Here is a 17,846-nt window from a genome sequence, read left to right as displayed (position 1 = left end):
CTTGTGTAACTACAGCAGCCTCAGATTCTTCTTGCGTGTTTTGAGGCATGCCGACATCTCTACAGTCTAAACTCTAATCACTTTTACCCGGATCCGTTTTCTTGAAAGCGCTTCTTATGCTACTTCAATTGGATTTATTCAACTATAAAGAACAGGAATGGGAGGGGGGGGGGGGGTTCTCACTGAACCCTGATGAGAGAGATCTAACAAAGTAGAATAAGTTAACTAGGTTAACTGTTAAAAGTTACCAGACACCCAATTTGAGCTCATATAAGATTACTTTAACATGGTTGCATCATGATGCTAATAATGAAGTTTAGTTGTGCAGTGTTTTGCATGAGAAAAACACTCTGGAGTTTCATGAGAGAGCTCAGCAATGTCTTAAACAGTGCTCAAAGTCAGTTCAAGTAGCTATAAGAGAAGCATCAAAAGAGAAACATCAATGAAATGCCATTAAGTTGCCTGAGCAACCTCTGAGCCATATCATTTTTCTCAGGTGTTATATATTTAGTATGTAGAGTAGAAGGTAAAGTTTGAAGGTCAGTGCAGTCACTGGATCAGTGTGATATCTAGACTGTAGATAGACCATTAAAACACATCCTTTGGCAACGTAACCTTTATGGCTCCTGTGGAGTTGAGAAAAACATGCGACCTGCCGTTTCAAAGAACACTTTTCTTTGTCTGTGTGAATGTGGCTGAACTACACGACTCAGAAATGAAAAAAATCTTGCTTTTCAAATCTTTCATTAGTATATTTCCAGTAAACTGAGTTCATGGTAACTTTATGACATGTGTGTGATTTTAATGCTGCACACAGTCGGTTGCTGTCAGGCCGTGTGGAAATATATATATATATCAGTGGCAGCCAAACATCCATGACATATACAGCATTCTGTAGACTCTGGCTGGAAAAGTGTGATAGAGGTGTAAAATAAGCCCAGACTATTTTTAGTTGTTGAGAATGGAAGTCTTTGAGTAGAAATTAATACACATCTTATTGTGAAAAAAAAGAAATCTTTATAATCTGTCATTAAAATTTGCTGTATCTCTAAAATGTTTTTTCATCCTGGACGACATCCCCTCTTGCCTTCCTTTAACTCTCCTCATCAAACCACCTGACTTCATTCTCTCTTTCACAATCCAATCAATTATGATCAAATTTCTGCCAACGTGTTTTTTCTCATCAATCATCTCTCTTCAATCTGAAATGCACCATATTTCCAGAGCTGACTTTCGTGTTGACTTTATGACTCTTTTTCTCGAGGAGTCTTGGTTCTGCTCTATTTTACTGACCTCCATGTTGAAAGAGTGTAGCACTTCAACAACATCGAGATGTTCACACAATCCTGCCGAAATGGAAAGCCATTAAACAGACCATATTTTCTCAATTCGTCTCCGCTTTTAAGTCTGCGTTGCTGTTTACAGGGTCCACTACTGGGACCGCTTCCAACAAAAAACTCTTCTCACATATCTGGAGTCCCTAAAGACTGCTGCTGTGGTCTTGGCCAACGCAAATACCCAAAAACCATTTCAACAGAAACCTGGGCCTCTGAGGTCTCAACAAACGACCCACAGCAATGTCATCCAATCTGGGCAAAAGGGCTTCATAACTAGGAAGGGTGTTGAAACGAAACGATACAATAAATGAAATCATTTTAAATATATATAAATATAAATATACACATATATATATATATATTCTGAATTTCATTTCAGACAATCTGAAACTTATATATATATTTATATATAAATTAAATATTAATATTTAGTATATTTTATTAAAAAGATTGCACACACACAATTATTTAATGTTTCAACAATAAACAATTATACATAATAATACTTAAACCAATCTACCTAATTTTACCCAATGATTGTCTTTGTTGTTTTTTTATCCATATGTAGAGTTTTCCAAAACAGCCTCTAAATATGATTTTAGTTGTTGCTTAAGAAGGCTGCTCCAAAGTCATCATGTTGTTATCTACTCTGAACTTTCCACAGTGACTCATGGTTAACTGTATAGTGTATTCATGCGAGACTGAGCCAAAACTCGTGGCATATTATTGCAAGTGAAGCATTATCATGTAGAGCTGTCTTGCGTTATCATGAGTGTGTGTGCATGGCTGACACGCGACATGGTTTCCTTTTGAGGACAGGTGCCGTTAAACCGCACGGACTTCCTGTGTGCTCCTCCTGAAATGAGGGTACAAGCATTCTCTTTGAAACCACAGTACAACCCCTAACTGCTCAAAACAACCCTGTTTGATTAACGCTGCTCCTTGAATCACACAGAAATACATTCATGAGCTCTTCATACAACACAGCTTTTATTTCACCATCTGTTTTATTACCACAGCAGATATTAAACCTTATTTTTTATCACTCTGAATTTATTTAAACTGAATCAAACAAGTCCCTGGGATCCAATCAAGTTTCAACTATAGGCTCAAGTAAACAACTTTTGTTCTGTTTTTCTATCCCCCTATAAAACTACATTTCTTAATTTAACCCATAGTAAATGAATGGGTAACTATAACTAGGATATGTTTTCTATCAGACTAAACCCACATCCTCAGTATTTGACACATTTCTACTTTATTAGGAAACTTCCAAATATCGACAAGTTGTATAAGTTATATGTTTTTCAACCTTTTAAAACTTGCAAATATTTGAATTATACTAAAGCAAATGCACACGCAAATAACAAGAACAAAAGAGCAATGGATCTTAACAGAGTCACCATTTTAAATGTCTTAATATATGCCTAAAGACTAACATTTAAAGTCCAAACCAGGTCTCGAATCAATAGTTTGTATTTAATTGTGATTTTTCTCCCTTTAAAGCATTTTTTTTCTTCTTTTCAGGGTTTACAGGTGAAGACAGACTATATTCCCCTGCTGCAGTCTTTGGCTTCATTTGGCTGGAGACTCACTTGTGTGCTGCCTACACCCATCATCAAGACGAACAGGTAAAGTTATTGCCTAAAAATTCATTATTATTTAACTTCTAGGTTCATACAGTTTCTAAAACTGCAAAGTTCAATAAAAAAAAATTGTGTGCAATATAAGCTGAAAAAGCTTTAAGGATGCATACTTTGAGAATGCACTGGGAATAATACACTATCCAGACCCCCTTTGCTTACTGTTTTCAACATACAAGGATTTGGTACACAATAATCCAAATCTCACTATTTGTACTATATAGTACACAAGATTAGGATCAGTATGCAAATTGCAGTGCAGCCATAGACTTGTGGTATGTTCAGCTAGACTTCTAGCACTATGAGAATTCATATTCATTGACAGCAATAAACACTGGGCATTTAAGAGGGGAAAAAATTAAGCATGCAAAATATACAAGGAATTAAAGTGGGTTTGTCTTATGCATTGAAAATCATGTTCCTGATATGATGCTTTATGCATTGCCGTTATTTATATTCAAAATTTTAGTGGCAGTCTGAAATGAAGACGGACACAGTTTTTGTTTTATCAAGCTATATTTACTCAGTGGAGCTTATAACATCCAAGTGAAAGATATACTATAACACCAACGTGTCAAAGCTTCTAAAACATGTCTCTAGACCTTGCACTTAAAAAAAAATAATCCACTGACCTGTCTCACAACCAAAACACTATCTGTGTGAACCCTGTATTCTCATACAGTAGCTGTAGTAGTAACTGAAGTAGAAAATGAAACTGGCGACCAAGAGGCCTATGTGACAACAATAACACAAATTCTCGTGGATTGTATGGGGTAGTTGCCAGAAAAAAACACTCCTCAAGAAAGGCCACATTGAGTCAAGACTGAGCTTTACCAAAACGCACCTTGAAGATTCTGAGGCAGATGAGACTAAAATTAAGTTATTTGGCCTCGACACCCAACGATATGTCTGGCAGAAATCCAGTACAGCTCAGCATCCAAATAACAGCATTCTTCCAGAAAAGCATGGAGGTGGTCATTTCCTGTTATGGGGGTGTTTCTCTGCAGCAGGGACTGGAGCACTCGTCAGAATAGAAGAAAAAATGGATCAGGCAAAATACAGTCAAATTTTGAGGAAGATCTTCTGCCCTCTGCCAGAAAGCTGTCTATGGGAAGAAGGTTTACCTTCCCAACATGACAAAGACCAAAAGCACACAGCAAAACTGATCACACAGTGATTGAAGGAGAAAAAGCTGAATGTCCCTGCATGGCCTAGTCAGAGCCCAGACTTAAACCCTACTAACAATCTGTGGAATGACTTAAAGACTGCAGTCCACAAACACTCACCATCACATTTAACCAAACTTCAGCAGTTCTGCAAAAGAGTGAGCAAATATTGCAAAATCTAGATGTGCAAAGTTGGTAGAAACAAATCCCAACAGACTAAAGGCTGTAATTACAGCACAATACTGACATAAGGGAGCGATCCTTTTTCCAACTCTGTGATTCTGTTTTTTTTCTGACATGGTGTTTTCACAGCTGGATAAAAAGAACGGTGTATATACTCACACATACATTCCTTTCAATTATGTTAATTATGTATATATATATATATAATTCCATTATGTATCATCATATTCATTTGATTTAAGATCTACCATCTTCGATTGATGTTATGACCACCTGCTTATTTCACTAATCATGTTAGAGCATCCAGCAGTAAAAAAATCCATTACGACTAATAATACGACTAGGTTTTAAAGCCTTTGAGTGTGAACAGGCTTTAGAAGTAGGAAACATAAAGCCATCAATTGATTTTGTGTAAACACCTCATGGGGCGCCATTTTTAACATAAAAAACAATGGTACAATCTAGAGTAATGGACATCCTAAGCTCAAACCACAACAGAGTCCTCGGGGTATAAAGAGCTCTGCAGGCCTCGTGGAGTCAGTTGTAATGACTGGCACAAGTAGTATGGGGCAGAACTCCACTGTTTGCTCGCCGTAATGGAATGTCAATACAAGCTAACTGATGATTCCTGTAATGGCGAGTGGAAGCTTCCAGCAATGTCGAACTGAAGTTCACCATGTAATCTCCATCTGTCATACCCACGCCTGCACTGGGCCAATCCCGCGTTGGACTTTCTCTCACACGTCATTCTTCTATCCGTCCTGAAGTCCCTGCTGATTAATTACGGGCCTATTTTAAACTTTCACAAAATACCACAACACACAAGAGCAGCAATGTGGCTAATTAATCAAAACGTTGTCCTAGATGCTACAGAACCGTCACTTTTCAATGTCTTGGAGAAGGCTGGCCTTGTTTTCCTGCGAGGCAAAATATAATATGGTAATATATGGGTAAAACTCTAGTACTATGAATACCAGTGTTGGTGAAAATCCAATTTTACTATTCATGGTAACAAAAGTCAGTGACAAGCAAACAACAAACAACCTAGTATTTTGAAAAATTACAGTATCATTAAAAAGTATAAGTTTAAGACATTTTTATTCAGCAAGTATGCATTAATCAAATGTCACAGTAAAGATATGTTACAGATTTCTATTTCATATAAAATTGTCATATAAAATGAAATATATCAAGGTTTCCATAAAAGTATAATAAAAAGAAAAAAATAATACAAAGACGCATATTAGAATGATTTCTGAAGAATCATGTGACACTGAAGACTGGAGTAATTATGCTGAAAAATCTGTTTTGATCACAGGAATAAATTACATTTTAAAATATATTACAAAAAGGAACAGATATTTCTAATTTTACTGCATTTTAGATCAAATAAATGCAGCTTTTGTGAGCATAAGAGAGAAAAAAAATATTAGACACAAATATTTTGAATGCAAGCTATTCTGTTCTTACTGCAAAATGAAATATATTTATTTTGCGGTATCAAATAATTATTTATTTTGCTTTAAGACTCGTATTTCTGCAAAAACTAACTTAAACTATATTTAAATATAATAACTGTAATGGAAATTTCTACACTGAATATATATTTTTCTTGTCATGCTCAACTCTTGATGAGCTAGGAATCCACTCTTTGTAAGTATAATCTCTAGAAAAGGACTAAAAGTCCTCCAGTAATCACAAACAACTAGAAATCGTCTTCCCAAACAAACAAGGTAATTCCACAGCACTTTTCTGAATGCAGATGAGTTTGTTTGTAATCTGTTATATTTCCACACACAGGGCGGCTTCTCATTGCTATGCATCACGCCGTACCGAAGGCTTGTACATTCATTATATTCAAAATTGCTGAAGTTACCATTCAATTGAGCCCTTAATGATGGGGATTGTATAGGTGGCGTGTGTCGTCCTCCATAAAGTGGAGACACAGACTAGTTTGGATGCTGGCGAGACTAAAGACCAGAGCTGTAATTTCACCGACCAGCCTCTCGTTTACAATTTAATGGACTGAGGCTTGCAGGAATCCAGTTTTAGCTCTTTGATTTAAGCAAGAAGCCCTTGAATAAATAAACGAGTTCCTTGACAAGCAAGAAAATAGGAAGTGAAAAAAAAATAAATAAATAGCAGGGCAAATTAGACATTTGGTATTGATTTCCAGCTTATGCTAGAGATGCAGAGGCCCATTTGATGTAAGAGATGTGCAGCAGAATCATAAAGTGAAAGGGGGTCATGATTGAGACTGTTTAGTAACACATCTCCTCTGGAGATTAAACTGCTTATCTGAACTGTTTAAATTTACACCAAACACACAAAACTCACAGCACTCTATGTTTGCTCGATGATGTAAAACTTCCTTCTCTACACATTTTAGCGATAGAGCCATGACAAGACAGCAAGAAAGAGAGATTTAGTCATCAGAGGATTTCACAAAACGGATATTTTGTTCATCCCTTTCAATGCCGGATGTTCCCACTGCACTCGCAGCTAAAAAATGTAAACAGATCTCCAAGGGGGGGCGGGGTTAGGGGGGGGGTACACCAGCCAGCATTATTGGAGCTATAAATACAAGATAAGATGCTGAATATCCAAACAAACTATAATCAACACAGAGCGGCTGCTCTGAAAAATGCTAAAATGAAAACTAGCTGGTCACTTAAAGTTGGTGTAAATCAAGGGAAGTCGTGGCCTAATGGTTAGAGAGTCGGACTCCCAATCGAAAGGGTGTGAGTTCGAGTCCCAGGCCGGCAGGAATTGTGGGTGGGGGGATTGCATGTACAGTTCTCTCTCCACCCTCAATACCACGACTTAGGTGCCCTTGAGCAAGGCACTGAACCCCCAACTGCTCCCCGGGCGCCGCAGCATAAATGGCTGCCCACTGCTCCGGGTGTGTGCTCACAGTGTGTGTGTGTGTTCACTGCTCTGTGTGTGTGCATTTCGGATGGGTTAAATGCAGAGCACAAATTCTGAGTATGGGTCACCATACTTGGCTGAATGTCACGTCACTTTCAAAGATGCCCCCAAAAAAAGGCCCGCCATGCCCTGTTGGGGGTGTGAAAAAAGGAAAAACATGCCATTATTCCATAACTTCATTTCTAATACACACACACATACAGGGACTCTCCATAGGTGTAATAGTTTTTATACTGTACACACTGTATTTTCTATCGCCCCTACACCAACCTACCCCTTACAGAAAACTACCGGCAATTTTTTAATTTCATAAAACACCATTTTGTCATTTTTTTACGCCTTTTGTTTCACAGGGACACAGAAAGTGTCCTCATAAACCAAGTTTACATTGTAGTACCTGTGCCATTATACACATATGAGCCATCATAAACCATATATACCAGTACAGACACACACACTCACCCAACTTTATATATATACATGTGTGTGTGTGTGTGTGTGTGTGTGTGTGTGTGTGTGTGTTCGCGCAAGTATACAACTAGTGTCATTTTTTTTTTTTTTTTTGGCCCTTTGTAGAAAACAGTTTGGGCACTTCTGCGCAAGATGATTGGACATACATTATTGAAGTATTATCATACCTAGATCACTAACTGAAATGTTTTCTCTCTCTCATCCAGTGATGGCAGTTTGGCCACCAAGCAGATCGTTTTCCTCCAGAGACCGGTGTTGCCTCGAAAGAAGAAGGAATCCAAGGTGCATGACCTCTTATTCCAGCCACATTACTGAAATACTGCTGTCAAACACACACACACACACAAACACACACAGTTAATATCATATTCCTCTCATTCGCTCTGCTTCTTGGCTAAAAACATCTACGTAGTTTGTGTTAGCAGCCAAAGTCACACACCAAGTGTTTTTGCAGGGTTCAGTGCATGAGGCATTTCCTTAAAGCTCCACATAAAATAGAGCCGAAAGCACAAGACGCTTGAAGAGAACAATGCATCATTTAAACAAAGGTTTAGCTTCTAGCACTTCAAAGAAAACCAAAGCGAGTGTGTGCATAGTGGATGTTACTGCATGTTTGGCTTTCCTGATGATATTTACCCTTTACATTTTTTGAGAAGAAAGGGTACATGCAAATGAACTGTGCTAAGCTTTAATCAACCCGTCACACTTGTCATCAGCACTTGAATATATAATTCAATATGTGAATTCGTATTCATAAACAAACTGATGTGAGAATCTAAATTAACTTTTTCCAAAAATACAAATTTCACATACATCTCACGCATCTTGTGGTTGCACGAGGACACCACAGCTTTGTGCCTACTGCTTTTATATAAGCATAATTTCATGTTCATAAGTGCAATGCAGCAACAATCAGGTTTTGAGCATTTACAAATCACAATGATATGATGGAAACAAGGTTAACACTAAAGTTAAGTAATAGTTTCTGCAAATGAAAGACAGAAAAGTGGCAGGGGGCAGTCAATCACCGTGAGAAGAGCCAGTGACGTCTGTCAATAACGTTTCTGCTGCTGGGCTTTCAGTGATTCAATTGATAAACACAGATTTATTATGGATTTGTTTAACATTGATGATGCCTGTTTGTTATTTAAAGAGGTTTAATAAGGGTTAAAAAAGAGATTAAACCATGTGATTATATAGTAGCCTACTGTTACCCATAAAAATGATAACATTAACTTGGATTTTGTGGTTTTCTTTTCTTTATTCCACTTGTGTAGAACTCACAATATACACATTTAGGTGTGTGCGCGGTCAAACTGTAAATACAAACAATTCACATTTAGTATCCAGTAATGGTTTCACTTCTCACATAAGTTTCTACAACATAACATCAGACGATGATAAACATTAAAGTATAAATCAAAGATATTCCCTACAACGCAAAAATCACGTGTGGTATAGCTATTAGCATTAAACAATGTGTGTGATAAACATATTAGATCTGTTTAATGAATAAATGCAACATATATTGCTTAAATATGACAATAGGCAATATTATCTTATATCAAACCAAACATAATAGCTTAAACACATTTGGCTTTTAGGCGCTAATCGCAAATAGCGATCTACATAATGATTTTAATACACTTATAACAACAAAAAGTTACTCACCACGCTGGGAATATATAGTTTAGATTAAGGGTTTTATCTGTAGTTGTTAGAACATTAGAAAGTCTGCATATGAGCATCAACAGGGCTTTCGCACTCAGATCGGTTCAGTTCAGTTTTTTTTCTTTCACTTGCGCTGCTTCCTAGGTGATCACATGAGCCCACAGAATCCACGTCCTTAAAGGGGCAGCACCCTACATCCCGGCCCCCAATGACCCAAACAGGTCATTTAAACAAAGTAAGGGTGATGTTACAATTAAACTTAATCAACTAAGAAGACTGGCTTCCAGGAGGCAGATCTTGTCCGCGGGACGGATGAAGACACCTGCCTGTGTTTTCACTTCCACAGTACGCACAAGTCCGTCTGCACCTGGATAGACTTGAGTAAGCAGACCTAAAGGCCAGTGATTGCGTGGTGTGTTCTCATGCAGAATAAGCACAAGATCTCCTACTTGAAGATTTCTCTTTGGTTGCAGCCATTTTTGGCGTTGTTGCAGTGCAGGCAAGTATTCCTTCAGCCATCTGCACCAAAAGACATCTGCCAGATATTGCACCTGGCGCCATCTGCGTCGGTAAAGGTCTTGTTTTACGAAGGCTCCCGGAGGTAGAGTTGGGCCTGAACGAAGCAACAACAGATGATTTGGTGTAAGTGGTAGAGGATCTGATGGGTCGACTGATAGTTTAGTGATTGGTCTACCATTGACAATAGACTCAACGCAGCAAAACAGTGTTGCCAAACCTTCGTCATCTGGTGCCTGCTGCGACAGGACAGTGTTTAGAATGGAACGAACGGTACGAATTTGCCTCTCCCAAACACCACCCATGTGGGAGGCGGCAGGTGGATTGAAGATCCACTTTACATTGTGCTGTAGCAAGTAATCTGAAATCCTTTGTTGATTCCACTCACTGATGGCTTTCCGCAACTCTCGTAATCCACCGACGAAATTAGTCCCGTTATCCGATCGTATTTCCGTGGGTGGGCCTCTCCTGGAGATAAATCGCTGTAAGGCGTTGATAAACGAGTCAGTATCGAGGGTATGCGCAACTTCCAAGTGGATTGCTCTCGTAGTGAGACATGTAAACAAACATCCGTATCTCTTGAGCTCACTGCGTGCCTTCTTAACCAAGAATGGCCCGAAGTAGTCTGTGCCCACACGCGTGAATGGAGGCTCACCTGGAGTCACTCTAGAATTAGGTAAGTCCGCCATTTGTTGAGTTTGTGGCTTAGCTTTTAACTTGCGACACTGTAGACATGATTTTAGAGTTCGGTTAATGACAGTCCGTCCCTTTAGAATCCAGAAACGTTGACGAATTTCTGCAAGTACTCGCTCTGGACCTGCATGACCCAGGCGAAGATGATAGTGACTGATAATCAGATGGGTGACGTGATGATTGTTAGGCAGGATCACTTGATGTTTTGCCTCAAAGGGAATTGGGGCATTTGTTAGTCTGCCTCCCACACGAAGGAGTTGGCTGTTTTCAACCTCAAAGGGTTTAAGCTTGAGAAGAGAACTGGGTTTTGCTTGAGAAGATCCGAAGGATGCAGTTTGTATGTAATTGAGAATGGCTGATTCTGCTTGTTGGAGCTCACTTACAGTAAGAGGGTCGGATAGATGCACTCTTGTTTTCTTGCGCAACAAAGCCTTGACACGCAACAGGATAGCAGTAGCCCTTTTCAATCGATGCCAACTGGAGTATCGTTCCAGTAGTCTGTCCACTGCATTTTTCATCACTTGGTTTGGTTTTATGCTAGCTGCATAGACCTCTTTGGCTCTTTTAATTTCTGCTTCATCTGGCAAATCATTTATGATCGGTTGAGCAGGCCAATGCTCCTCCTCAAGTTGGAGAAAGTGCGGACCAGAAACCCATCGTTCACTTGACAAAATCTCTCCCATGGTCATTCCTCGAGAGACATCATCCGCAGGGTTAGAAGCAGAGTCAATGTGTCTCCACTGGCATGGTTCTGAACGCTCATGTATTTTTGAAATACGGTTGGCGACGAATGTCTGGAAACGACAATGCTTGTTGTTGATGTACTGAAGTACGATGGTACTATCTGTCCAAAAGAAGGTCCTTTCAATTGGAATCTCCAAGTGGCGCTTGATATGCTGGTCCAGCTCCGAAGCAACTACAGCTGCAAGTAGCTCCAGACGCGGTATGCTAATTGGCTTGATTGGTGCAAGTCTGGACTTTGACATCACCAGCCTGCAGGTGTCACCAATCCTGATGTATGAAACAGCGCCGTAAGCCAGTTCCGAAGCATCGGAAAAGTGATGGAGCTGGGTCGCTAACAAGCAACTAGCGGATGTTGGTCTAAGACATCTTGGAATTTTCAGCGCAGACAATAGAGGCAAGTCATTTAGCCATCGGTGCCACTGTGCTGCTAAGTCTACCGGCACCTCCTCATCCCAGTCGACTTTCATGCGGCACAACTCTTGAAAGATTGCCTTTGCTTTGAGAACGAATGGACTTGCAAATCCTAAAGGATCATAGATGGAACTGGTAGTGCTCAATACTCCTCTCTTTGTTGCAGGTTTGTCCACAGCTTTGACATCGAATGTGAAGCAATATCTTTCAACATCCCAAAGGACACCCAGTGTTCGTTCAAATGGCAAATCCTCCTGGTCAAGGTTAACCTCATGTAACAACTTTGCCCAATCATCAGTTGGTATTGATTTCATCACTTCCTTAGAATTGCTTAACCATTTGGTTAATCTAAAGCCTCCACAGGTGAGTAGATCACGGAGTTCGGAAGCAAGTTTAATGGCGACCTCCACTGTTGGTACCGACTTAAGACAGTCGTCGACGTAGACATTTCTTTTCAAGGTTTCCAAGGTGTCATTAGAGAAGTTTCCACGGTTGTCTTCAGCCACTCGTTGCAAGGCAAAATTGGCAGCACTGGGACTCCAGACACCTCCAAAAAGGTGAACCATCATACGGTAATGCTTAGGTGGTTTGTCCGGGTCATTGTCCTCCCACCACAGGAAGCGAAGCACATCTCTTTCATCAGATGGCACTCGGACTTGATAAAACATGCTCTCAATGTCCGCATTCAGAGCAACAGGTTCTTGCCTAAACTTGAGAAGAACTCCTAGTAGCTTATTGGTAAGGTCTGGGCCTTGGTAAATATGATCATTCAATGAAGTACCTTGGTACCGTGCTGCACAATCATAGACAATACGAACCTTCTCCGGCTTGCGCGGATGTAGCACCGGATGATGTGGTAGGTACCACACACAACCATCGTCTCTGTTAATGTCAGTGACTTCTTCTGCATATCCTTTCAGCAAAGAGTCTCTGATACCTTCTGTATACTTGTAATGCAAAATCGGGTCCTTCTTTAACCTCTTTCCTAGAAGGTCTAATCGATGTTTGGCTATTCCGTAGTTATTGGGCAGTCGTGGTGGATGTTCTTTGAAAGGGATTGGTAGAGTATAATGACCTTCCTCTTTGACTGCTTGCTTGTTCCATAGATCAACAACTTGCTCATCGACTACTGACAGTGAGTTATTGTTCATGTGTACTGGATCATCCAGTTTCCAAAATCTTTCAACAGCTTGTTGTAGAGTGTGGTCAGCTTGAATGAAATTGGCAGAAACAGAGGTTGAACCATCAGCTACTGGCCCATGAAGTGTCCACCCCAGGCCAGTTAGAATCGCATAGGGTTCGCCTGATTCACCGCAGCGTGTTTCACGAGGAGCAAGTATGTCTGGTTGGTCTAGACCTATCAGCAGGTGAACCTCATCAGCTAGATCAACGTCAGGTAAACTGATTTCATCAGCAATTTCCTTCAGGTGCGGCCATTGGAACACCTCATGCTGTGTGACAAAGTTGTCTAGACTTATGTTCAGGTGATCCCGACAGAGCACTCCTTTCATCAGGTAAGATTTCCTTTGTTGAGCATCTTCAACTCGTAGGTCCACCGCTAAGGTGACCACGTTGAGATTTTTGGTCTCCATGGTGTTCAGTTTAATGTTCATTTTGCGTGACTCCAGTTTAAGAGCGTGAACTAACTTCTTAGAAGCAAATGTCCCATTAGAGCCACTGTCAAGCAAAGCAAAGACATTCATAGAAAATCTGTTGTGTCTGTCTGAAACCACTACTGGCACGATGGGAAGTGCAATCTTCTTTCGACTGGCTTCAATGCACTTTCTAGTGGCATGTGCTTGAATGGCTTGAGGCGGGTCAGCAGTTGGCTCACCTCCAGTAGCTTGATTAGTAGATTGGCCGTTGTCGTTATTGTTAGAAGCTACAATGGCGGAGTGCAGCCAACTGTTGTGTTTTTTCCCACATCCAGGCACCTTGCATACCCAAGTGCGAGTACAGACTGTGCTGCGATGACCTTTCATGAAACAGTTCAGACAGAGTTGCTTTTGTTGAACAAAGGCCAAACGCTCTTGAACAGACAGAGCTCTAAAGGCTTGACACTGGTTCAGAAAGTGTCCGTCAGTGCACTTTGGACACTTAAATCTTGATGTTGGTTTTGGTGTGGATGATGTGGTGCATTCATTAGTAACTGACACTGTTGCAAATGTCTGCTTTTTCTTATTGAAAGTTGACTTAGTACTTGGTTTAGAACTTGCTGGAGAATTTCGACTGGCAGAGCTAAGGAGATTCCCAAAGATAGGATCTGCTCTCTTATCAGCTTCTGATTGAACAAGACTGACTATGTCATCTAACTTTGGCAAGCGACCAGACTTGATTATCTCATAGTTTATTGTGAGCCATCTTTTCTTTATGTCTTCAGGTAGCTTTTCCACAATTTGTAGCAAAGTGCGTCCACCATTCAGCTCTTCCTCACACTTCATTGCCTTCAAAGTGTCTCGGCAGCTGCACAGAATGTCTGCGAAGCTTTGCAACTGCTTGTTGTCTTTAATATCTTTGTGATTAAGCACCTTGTCAACCCATGCTTGTGATATCGCGTATGGATTGCCAAAACGTCTCTTCAGAATAGCCATGGCTTCAGCATAGCCCAGGCTAGAGTTGGGGTTGTACAAGCAATGTGAGATAGCATCTCTAGCTTGGCCGACAGTATACTGATGCAGTCGAGTGAGTTTCTCTTGATCTGGCACTGTCTCTTTATCAATCACAGAGGAGAACAATCTCATGAACTGCCAGTACTTTAAGGGTTCTCCATCGAACTTGATGATGTCAACTGGTGGTAGATGCATGGAATCGATGTGTGACTGATATTGTTGCCTTGATAGGTCTAGTAGTTGGCATAGAGAATTCTCATTCACTGCTGAAAGTGAGGAACGGAAGTTAATGAATGGGTTACCTGAGACAGGAGTGGAAAAGTCTTTATTTATTGTTGTTAACTCAGCCTTTCGACGATTTTCCTCCATCTCAGCATCTTTGAGTTTCAGTAAGCCTTTCAGTCCATCCATTTCCAATTCTGCATGCTGAAGTTGTAATTTAAACTCTGCACGTAGGCGTTCTTCCTGTCGAGCGATGAACATGGAAAACTCTTCCTTTTCTTTCTGTCTTAGATTTTGTAGCCCTTGAAGCTGGGTAGACAGCTGGTCTACAGAAGACATTGGAGATTTAGCAGCTTCATCAAACCTCCGCTCTTCCTCTTGGAAGTCAAGTCCATCTGAGGATTCTATGTTTGGATCCCCCATTGATGGCTTAAAGTCCTCAAACCAGCTCAAGACTGAGTGCTGCAAGTCTTGAACATCACGCAGGACCGATGTTAAATAGCCCTTAGAAGCATCAAGGTCATCATCATCTTCTAATGTTTTATGGTACATGTCATGAATTTCATTAAACCGCATAACAGCCTCATCCAAAGCAGCAAGTTTCATCTCCACTTCTTTGGGCTGGTTACCGTTCATAGAAGTTGTAATCTGTGTCATCAAGCGTGTCACTGTAGCCTTTGCACATCCACGTTGACGCTTGAGACATTTTTGTTGTTGATCAGGAGTTACACTTGTTTCTGAATCTTGGTCCATGTTGTCATTAATCTTCTTAACTCCTTGTGTTTGACTTTAATGTTACCCATAAAAATGATAACATTAACTTGGATTTTGTGGTTTTCTTTTCTTTATTCCACTTGTGTAGAACTCACAATATACACATTTAGGTGTGTGCGCGGTCAAACTGTAAATACAAACAATTCACATTTAGTATCCAGTAATGGTTTCACTTCTCACATAAGTTTCTACAACATAACATCAGACGATGATAAACATTAAAGTATAAATCAAAGATATTCCCTACAACGCAAAAATCACGTGTGGTATAGCTATTAGCATTAAACAATGTGTGTGATAAACATATTAGATCTGTTTAATGAATAAATGCAACATATATTGCTTAAATATGACAATAGGCAATATTATCTTATATCAAACCAAACATAATAGCTTAAACACATTTGGCTTTTAGGCGCTAATCGCAAATAGCGATCTACATAATGATTTTAATACACTTATAACAACAAAAAGTTACTCACCACGCTGGGAATATATAGTTTAGATTAAGGGTTTTATCTGTAGTTGTTAGAACATTAGAAAGTCTGCATATGAGCATCAACAGGGCTTTCGCACTCAGATCGGTTCAGTTCAGTTTTTTTTCTTTCACTTGCGCTGCTTCCTAGGTGATCACATGAGCCCACAGAATCCACGTCCTTAAAGGGGCAGCACCCTACACCTACTATATTTAATTCAGTTTAAAACAAGACAATAGATAAACAGAATTTTGCTCAAAAGTAAATTTTTATTTATCATGTAAGCAGTGATTCATAAAATGATGATCAAATGATGAAACAGCATTACAACCAAATAGACTTTTGCTATTTTTAAAGGGGCAATTCATTAAATATTTACCTGCATCTCCCATTAAAAAAAAGAAGTATTAACTCTCTGTCAACGTTTTCTGTTTCAGAAAGTCATCTTTAAAGCACGGAACAAGTCCAACAAGAACTCGGTCAAAGACGCACCAAAGAACAAGAAGAAGAAAGACTCCACACCCACCGTAAAGAAAGAGATAAGTGATCAAACGCAATGTGATGGAGCCGAGAAGAGCGCTGAAGAGACAAATACAAGTGTGAATGAACAACGGGAGGAGAACCAGAATAACGAGACTGATGCTGAAGTGCAGAGTGAACAGAAAGAGGACAGAGAGGAAGGGAACGAGGCCGTAGGAGCAGGCAGGGAAACACAAGAAGCAGTGGGCGGAAATAGTGAGAGAGACGGAAATACTAAGGATGAGGTAGACGTTAAAGAGGAAGAGTGTAGTGTGAAAACAGAAGCTGAAATGGAGTCGTGTCAAGTCAAGGCTTCACCTACAGCACAAGAAACAGGACGAGAGGACCATGAGGTGGACAAACAGGAAGACAGCTCAGCCAATCAGGATTGAGGACACACTCACACCCACCAGGCCAACGCAAGTGGATCTTTATGAATGTTCTAATTGCTACGCTGCAAAAAAAAAAAGATTTTGTCTTGTTTCCAGCATCTAAACATCCTTAAACAAGTTCAATTACAAAACAAGAAAACAAGCCAATGCCAATGCTGACTAAACACTTCTTGTTTTATTGATTTTTAAATACTCAAGATGAAACTACTGGTATGGTTTTAGACAGGTTAAGTGTCTTGCAAACACCTCACCTGACATTTCCACCGCTTGTAACCAATGCTGAACATTTAACTCACCGCTGGTGAGCAGGCGATAACAGCCAAAGGACTCCGCTATCCAGGAAGAGGGACGAGAGATGGGAAGAGATTGTTATCAGTAAATGCACTGGATGGGAAAACCACATTAATATTTACTCAATGAGCCCAGAGACAGACTCGAAGACGGCATCTCAGACGCGCTCCGAGGAGAAGGTTACTGTTGCAAGAAGCAATCTATTGTGTTGAAGGTGCATTTGTTTGTGCTTGTTTATGCTTTTGTTTACGTTTATATGAATATTTCATTTGACCGTCCAAACGAAAGGGTCAGCTTCTCGAAATTGAAGAGATGGTTCACGACCTGGTGGAGAGTCATACTGGGAATATTTCTATCAGGTTTGTTGTACAGTGGTTTGGTTGTAAGCATTCAGAGCGTATCCACCACAGGTTTAAAGAAATCAAAATTCTGTCATCATTTACTCACCCTCATGTTGTTTCAAATATGTATGACTTCATTCCAGTGGAAAAGTGAATGAAGACTGGGGCTGTTGTATGGAAGCTCATTTCTGCCAAAAAAACATGATTATGAGACAAAAAGTCAAAATTATAACATGCTAAATTATAATTGTGAGAAAAAGAGTAGAAATTGACAAAAAAATGTTGATACTGAAAAGATAAAAAGTCAGAATTATGCCATAAAAAGACATAAATCATTAACTTTTTTCATCTCATAAGTGACTTATATATCCCATAATTTTGACTTATGTCATAATTTCAGCATATTGTATCACTATTTAGTATGTCATGTTTAACTTTTTATCTCATGATTATGTCTTA

General features: G+C 39.8%; 1 protein-coding gene across 2 annotated transcripts in view; it reads left to right on the top strand.

Annotated features, from left to right (window-relative positions):
• Positions 1 to 17,533, top strand: part of LOC132103420 (raftlin-like) — a 93,134-nt gene extending 75,601 nt beyond the window's left edge. For both annotated transcript variants that reach the window (XM_059508511.1, XM_059508510.1), the window contains exons 8-10: positions 2,865 to 2,968; positions 7,935 to 8,010; positions 16,282 to 17,533. In XM_059508511.1, coding sequence (XP_059364494.1) covers positions 2,865 to 2,968; positions 7,935 to 8,010; positions 16,282 to 16,755 — 654 coding nt within the window. In that variant the 3' untranslated portion in view covers positions 16,756 to 17,533. The remainder of the gene's footprint in view (positions 1 to 2,864; positions 2,969 to 7,934; positions 8,011 to 16,281) is intronic.
• Positions 17,534 to 17,846: the final 313 nt, after the last annotated feature.

This window comes from Carassius carassius, chromosome 24 (genome assembly GCF_963082965.1).
Source record: "Carassius carassius chromosome 24, fCarCar2.1, whole genome shotgun sequence".
Taxonomy (NCBI): Eukaryota; Metazoa; Chordata; class Actinopteri; order Cypriniformes; family Cyprinidae; genus Carassius; species Carassius carassius.
The sequence above is the reverse complement of the archived record's forward strand: the minus strand, read 5'-3'. Positions and strand labels throughout refer to the sequence as shown.